General features: G+C 41.2%; 1 protein-coding gene across 1 annotated transcript; it reads left to right on the forward strand.

The window, feature by feature from the left end:
• The first annotated feature begins 1,443 nt into the window (after positions 1–1,443).
• LOC131248045 (large ribosomal subunit protein bL19cy-like) lies at positions 1,444–6,399 on the forward strand. Its single transcript, XM_058248085.1, has 6 exons — positions 1,444–1,482; positions 1,576–1,646; positions 1,687–1,900; positions 2,670–2,756; positions 2,842–2,975; positions 6,066–6,399. Exons 1-6 carry the CDS (start codon positions 1,459–1,461, stop codon positions 6,172–6,174), a joined length of 639 nt encoding a protein of 212 aa, XP_058104068.1. The 5' UTR covers positions 1,444–1,458; the 3' UTR covers positions 6,175–6,399.
• Positions 6,400–8,024: the final 1,625 nt, after the last annotated feature.

Below are 8,024 nucleotides of genomic sequence, written 5' to 3' on the forward strand. Positions count from 1 at the left end.
ATGTATATTTAAAAACTTGCTGATGCTCCATATTCGATGCACGTGTGGCTCTAATGAGTTTACCATCCTGAGTAGAGCCTATTGTCTTTATGTACCAATTACTTGCGGCGTTCACGCGTGCTGCATGTCGACTGGTGCGTTTCTGCAACTAGTGGGCCTCACCGTGGATCTGCAGCTAGAAAGCTAGACATGATGGATGAACCTAAGAATCTGATTGGTTGCCTCCAAAAGGGCAGTGAAGAAAATGAACGATAGCATTCAACAGCTAAACCTCTTTTTTGAAAAAATAAAAAAGAAGAAAAAAAAAAAATGGTTGTGGGGTTCGATATAGTTCTGCACATCAGATGCTCTATTCACGGCAGCGTCAATCGACCAGCGGCTATGTTGGCTAGGATCATCTCATCGGTGTGGTTTTAAAATTGTGGTTGTCCTCCCAAATCTTCTTTACCCCTCCTGCCGAGAAAACGGTGGAGGCAGGCAATCTGCATGGTATTTTACCATGCGACCCTTGTTTCGTTTCCCCTCTGTTTACTTGCAGCAGGCCAGCCACCATGGCGTAGCGTTAGATCTGGGCCACCCATCAACTGCAACCCACACTGAGCATGTCCCCGGTCCACCCATCTAGTGGCCTTAAACTGTTACATTCAGTGTACAATTGATCATTTTCGTTTTCTAGTAGTCCAACTAATGAGCGGGCCTCCTGATCTTTGGGTTTTGCCGTCTTCACGGAGAACCTAACTTGATAAATAGCTCCGATCTTGCACGAATTGGCTACGTTGGCACATGTTCCGCGAATCACTGCTGCTATCCGCCCAACAAATCTCCTCTCGAGTCTCGAACCGGGACGCCGATTTCGTACTACAGTTGTTGTAGGGAGCCCTTGCAGCAATAAGGTTTTGGGGCCCACCATGATGTGTATAACATCCAGTCCGTGCATCATTTGAGTTGGATGATGTTAGGACGTGACCTAAAAATCAGGCAGATCAAAACTCAAGTGGTCCACAGTTGGGACGGGCCTGATACCATCCAAACCATTGGGCCCAGCCAAGTTCTGGATCAGGCTGATGTATGGTTTTTCCCATTTTTTCCTTCAACCTGATGATAATCACCTCGTGAATATCACGGTGGGCCTCAGGAGAGTTTCAATGGTGGACATCGCCATCCCCACTATTCCCTGTGGTGTGCGCCACTTAAGCTTTGGATTGGCTGAATTTTGGGCTGACGTTCACATATGAGATGGAGAAGACGATTGACGGTGTGGATATCACAAATACACCACGGTAGGCCCCATTGAGCTTTTTGTCGCACGTCCTACTTATGCTTTGGCGGACCGCTCCCTCTCCCCATCTCTCACTATGGTAGATAAGGTTCTGCTCTACTCCACTCCCCTCTCATGAAGTCTCTGGAACCCTAGCTCCTGTCTTTCCTAAGAGAAATCTCAGCCGTTTAAATCCAACCATGGGCTCCACAATTCTTCCTCAGGTAGTATTCCTCTACTTGAATTTCCTTTCTTCTTCTTCTTCTTCTTCATTTGATTCTCAGATACAATTCAACAAAATCCTATTTCATTTTCAGGCTCTCATTTCAATCCCACGAACTCTTCCTCATTCTTCAAAACTAGGGTTTCCCGTTCTCTCCTCTCTCCCGTCTCCTCTCAATTCGAGCCGAACTGCAAGCTTCATCGAGCCGATTCAGCTCGGCAATCTCGCCCTGCATCATCCAGCCGAGAAAGCGATCTTTTGTCGTGAAGGCGGAATTGAATTCCGAGGAAGAAACCGCTGAAGAAATTGCAGAAGAAGAAAATTCGGAGGAAACGGGTTCGGATCCTGAAATTCCCGACGCTGAAGAAGAGGAACGTCCTCAGAGGAAACCACGAGTCAAGCTTGGCGACATAATGGGGGTAATTCTTCCAACTCATTTCCTTTTTTAGGCAAACTCTGACCGTTGCTTTATCAATCCATGATGTGGTCTACTTGGCTGTGTGAACGGATGATCTGGGACGTCCATCCAATAGTAGGTGGTCTCCCGTATATGTTCAGATGAACAAGCTGCAGGTGGATGGTTAAAACAAAAGGGGCTGATGGTCTGCGTCGAGCAGGAAAAATCAGGCAGATAGGAATGAGCCGTTTGTGTAATTTTTCTACAGTCCCCCATTGTTGTGTGGGCCAATTGATGGATGGTCCGGAGTATGTGGTGGGTCCTACATCATTGTGGGGCAAAGCAATTGACTTTATAGTGTATTGAAGACAAAAGGCCCCATTTCCTTATATAGAGCAGATAACCTTTTGGACACGTGGTGCAGCATCTGATGATCCAGATTGTTCATCAGCCAGCTTCCCCAGTGGATGGACTACTATCTGTGTATTACACAAATTGGACAATCTTACCATTAGGATTGTACATTTTCTTATTCACTGTTTACTGCTGCCTATGCTCATTTCTATCTTCCATTTATAGGTCAGTAATTGGATAGTTAAAATGATCTGATCAAGTGGAATTTTCCACTTGGCCAATCCGTGGTGGGACAGACCCGATAAAATCCCAGATCATGGACCCTCGTGCCACGTGTCCGATTTTCATGGGGGTTAGCAGCACCTCTTCATGGGACACCAAGTAGGTAACCTCTTCAAGTAATTACCTGATTTCTATATTGATTTTCCGATTGGTAGATTTTAAACAAGCGGGCGGTTGAGGCAGCAGAGAAGGAACACCCTGTGCCAGATCTCAGGACTGGGGACATCGTAGAAGTTAAATTGGTAATTTAAACACATAAATAAAATTTGGGTTTCTTTTCAGTAGATGGTTGTCATTTTGTTTATATGGCTCAGTGGCTGATTTCAGGAAGTCCCAGAAAATAGGCGCCGGGCTTCCATCTATAAAGGCATAGTTATATCGAAACAAAATGCAGGTATTCATACTACGATTCGAATTCGGAGAATCATTGCTGGTATTGGCGTCGAGATCGTTTTCCCTGTGTAAGTACTCGTTTTCCATGGGCATTGTGTTGAATGTTGTCCAGGTGGCATATTACCTCATCTTCTGCAGCACTATGTTCCACTACCATAAGCGAAACACACTACTACGTATTCTTTCATATAGTTGATTACATGTTACAGACATTGCCCAGTCATCTTCCTTTGATGACATGTTCATACAATTCAATCATGTTGCCTTAACCTTCAGTGTGTGATCATCATTTGTTCCCTTCCATATGTGCAAATCATGCATGCAAGGAATGAAGAACTAGATAATGTTTGTTGCACAAAACCCACATCTATTGTTAATGGTTTCACATGGAAACGGAAATCGCTTGGTCTTAATGTTCAAAATAAATATATCATAAAGATATACATAGTAGGCAAGCTTCAAGGATTATGTAAATGGAATCATATAATCAGCTATTGAACGACTATGCTAATCTCAATATGATGATGATATTTTTTTTAAAATAAGTTTGTTGGACCATGCCGTTTTAGATATCATGGTTAGGTGGTTAAATCTATTGAATTTCTATATTTTTCCCTATGAGCAAGTTTTATGCAAATTATAGTTCATTATTTTTTTTGCTTGTCATTTGACTTATTGCTTCCTTCACAACCATAAATGCAGTACTGAGAACTGATCATTCTGAAAGTCATACAACAACCTATACATTTGACTATTTGACTAAACAGTGGTGATTTAAGCCTCTGGTAGTCTATGCATTCCAGAAGAAGAAAAAAAAAGGAACATAATCTATCAGTCTACAACTGTATATAATTCATGTATTAATGATGTGCTTCGCACTAGAAGTTTTATATCTTCTGTACAGGAACACATACATGTTTTTTTTGGATGCCATTCCCTTAGCTATTGATGCAGTTAATGTGCTTTTCTAAAAGTGATGCTTACCTTGGTGTCATGACCATCTAGAAGCTATCTAAACCTGATGAGCATCTTACTCCAATTTTAGAATTCTTAAATTTCATGTCCTTATTTTACTCATGCTAAAGTACTGGTGGTTCAAGTCCATATTTCAGGACATAGAAGATCTATTAGCATCCAAAATTTTTCCATAGAGATTTTTCCTTTTTCTTTCAATAAAGAACTACATTTGGACGATTACAACACTTTGTCTTCGACATGTCTTATCATTGAATCTCTAAAAAAAAGTCTGATCATTGACATGACCTTGAGATTCCTGCATGTCGGATTCCTTTCTTTTCCTAAAAAGAGGAAAGCAAGCGTACTAATTCATCCATTTCCTTCCCCTCCCTTAAGTGGGAGTCTCGCTCCGTAAGTAGATCTGGCAGCTATAACCCAGTGAAGATATGGTAAGTCCAGCAGAACATAAAGGGCCATCAAGGCGTTCTTAGCGGCAAAGATTAAAGGCAGGAAGCAGCTGCGTATGGTTCATTATCTAGGTACATGGCATGCCCCATGTTTGGCTGTTTGTAGTTGTGTCTTCTGTATTTGGAGTAGGATCTCTCTGCTAGGTGCCTCATTTGTGAGTGAGGGGGCACAAGTTAGTCATGCGTTCTTTACACTCGTTAGTCCTTAATATTCTCAAATTACCCCCTTTGTGTAATCTTGTTGCCCAATAATGTTGTGTGTGTCATTTCTCCTTCCTTTTATATGCTGGTGGTATCATTATTTCTGGTGGATTTCTTGATGTGAATCATTTCAGAAAATTGTTTTTTGGTCTATCGGGGCATTATAGGTCTTGATGGTAATGAGTCTTCAGATTCTTTACCGGTTACATAGGCTAGGAACAAGAAAAAAAGGGCAGCCAATTGACGCCCTGCACCGAGTGTGCCACAGAGGGACGAGAACAGACAACATTTACTCACGAAACATTTTCTGCTTGTGGAAACACCATTGATTTCTGCCAAACCTGCATGCATGGCCAAAAGAATAGCCAAATTTCTGTTTGATTTGTTCAAATTGGCGGGGAAAAGGATGCCATGTCAGTTGTGTGGGTTCCACCACCTACTACAAACAATCAAATTGCATGTGGTTACTTTATCAGCCATTAGGCTTAGCAGAACCCATACTTTATGAACTTCTATAGATGGATTGCCCAGTCATATTGCATTAATCATTGCAAGCTAGAGAAACGATCCAGTGCTCTTGGAGCAATATGAGTTATAGTACTCCTAGTTGCATGGGCATGTGGAACAGTCCATTGACTCAATCTAGACTATCCATTAGGTCCAGCCCACATGTCATGGATCGCCATGCAATAATTGCACTGATGGGGTGAATCCAACACGAAGCTGGCCGTGTTTTTTATAGCCATACAATTTTCATGGATGGGATGCGTAGTACAACCACCTGACCAAGTGATCCCATTTGCAGTCCATGATTGGTCCACCTAATCGTTTTTTTTTTAAAGAAAGATTGGTCCACCTAATGGATTGTTCAAATTGTTGATTCAACCCATTTTCTATGAACAATCTTGACTGGCCATAATATAGGAGGGTTAGAACCATTGCCATGAACTTTCTGTGATTCCTAGAGGATGGGTTCAGCCAAATGGACCATGCAGTTTGAATGATTGGACTGTTATGTGTTCCTATTGCTCCTCCAAAAATCAACTGACAATCTGATGTTGCTTTAAACCCATATTAAATTAGGATATGGTAACATTGCCATGAAAAATCAACATCCTTGGGCATACTCAGTTGGCTTGCCAAACACATGAAATCTATCGACCTGCACATCCAAAAACAACACATGCAGACCTGAGACTTTGATTCTGAAAAATCTATGTTGATTGGAGTGAAATCAGAGATTCTCTTGCAAATAATCTTTGCTACAAGATCTGCATACACTGCTTTTTTCTTTTTTTTTTAATCTTAAGCTGTTGTTTGTTGATATTGCTTCTTTTAATTTAGGGATTTGTTGTCAGGACCAACTCTTAGCTGGTAACACACCCATCATATCTGCTTTCAGGTATATAATGGTACAAAGTTGTACTATTGTATAACAAAAGGTAGAAAGGATGGGTGCATTTATCAGTGAGAGTCGTTAAATCTATAATGCTAGCGAAGAGGGATCTGATTTTACTGATGACTCTATTTCAGATACTCCCCTAACATCAAAGAGATAAAAGTTGTTAAACATAGGAAGGTTAGGAGGGCAAGGCTGTACTATCTGAGGGACAAGCTTCCAAGGCTGTCTACCTTCAAGTAAACTCTACAATGTACACGTAAATGCCCATGACAGTTCCTGTTTTGTTGATCTTAAAAAAAAAAAAAAAATTGTTTTCATGCCCCCCAAGTTGTGGTTGTGGTCTTTTTTTCTTTCTTTTTTCCCTAGAGATTCGGGACGCATCACTTGTTTTATTCTCAAGATCATTTTTGGTTGTTTTGTAGGTAGTCAATGTTAATGCAAGAAATCTGGGGTGCATCGGGTGGACCTTGGTTCTGATGGGTCAGCCCATATTAGGGCTGCCAAAGTTTAGTCTGAGATTTCAGTGGTTTGTCACTGTTAATCTCAGGTTGGCTCTCCCTGACCCACCAATGTTTTTAAGTCCTGCCCACCCTTCCCTGGTGCGTTCTATTTGAAATTATATCTGAGTGTGTTTGGATATGTGGAATCCAAGATTCCCGTGAAAAGATAGTAGTGATTGTTTGGACTGATAATCATTACCTTTATCCACAGTTGGAATTTTTGTGTGTAAGAAACAAGGTGACTGTTGTTTAACGAATCTGATAATTTGCTATGCAAATAAGGCCCTAAGAATGATAGCCCTTTTTCAACAGTGTTGATGGAAATAATCAGAGGATAATCATTGTTTCTTTCACATCAATGCCTTGGATTCCTGATATTTTTCACACTTAAGGTTATTCCGGCTGAACATGAGTCATCTCCTGTCATGATAGCATGACATGAACGGATGTTTATGTTCTCAAAGAACTGAAGACATGGGGCGTTCAAGTGTTGTGTCCCAGTTAGTTCACAAGATGTATGGATGGCTCCTACCTGTCCAATATCATTTTGAGTGTGGATACAGAATCCTACCCACTGAAATGGGTGGGTTTCTTGATCAATAAATGAGTGGAAGTTTAGAAGCCCTTTGAAAATTCTGTTGTTCCTCTCTTTCTAAATCCACCAACAAAATGTAGGGCCTGTTCGGATTGGAGGTAAACCTGAGGAAGGTAAGGGAAAGCATAATTCTGACATAAGCTGATGGTAAACTGATACCAGCATTAGAGAAGTAAATCCCTTGCGGTTGTTTGTTTTGTTGAAAAGAAGTCCTAAAAATTATTTTTCCTTTGCATTTTCAAGTGTTAGGATTGAGAGTAAAATAGGGAAGGCAAGGGAAACTTCCTTTTTACCCCCCTTAATCCTTCAGCTTTGCCATTTAAAAAATCATATTGGATGAAAATATCTTCTTCTTCTTCTTCTTCTTTTAATTTTTTTACTGCCAAAATGATGGGCATGTGCTGTTCGAGGAGGCGATTACTTCCGTTTCACATCTTTCCAGTCAGTGTAATCCCTCCAATCAGGCAAAACTGGTTGTTTTACTTTGTTTGAATGAGTTTACCTTCAGACGAAACGGGCCCTAAAGAGCATGATAGTCCACTAGATCTCATGCCTTCCTTCAACCGGCTGCTCCACCGGAAAACGAATTCCTGGTTCCAAGGTTGTCTTCCATCTTTCGTGGTTGCCAACATTGCGTGCCTGAAAAAAAAAGGAAAAAAAAAAAGAGGGGTTGTGAAGACTCTGCCATGTTGTGGAAGAAAATATGGCTGCCACCATGGGGAGAGTATGCGAGTAGAATCTACAACCCCTTTCACCTGTCAGCATGCGCAACACACGTCTGAGGCTCGTGAAATAACTCAACATGCTATTACAGTGGCTCATGATGGATTGCATGTACTCGCAGATCATAGCGGTACATGAGAAACTGTCAACGATTGCGACATGCATTTCTATCGCTCTTAAACCATTTTTTGTAGAAACTCTGAAAAATCCGAAAATTTTATAATTTGCAGGAAGAAAATTACTTCGAATTATGTGGAAATAATCAGTTCATT

Source organism: Magnolia sinica, chromosome 6, assembly GCF_029962835.1.
Source record: "Magnolia sinica isolate HGM2019 chromosome 6, MsV1, whole genome shotgun sequence".
NCBI classification, from domain to species: Eukaryota; Viridiplantae; Streptophyta; class Magnoliopsida; order Magnoliales; family Magnoliaceae; genus Magnolia; species Magnolia sinica.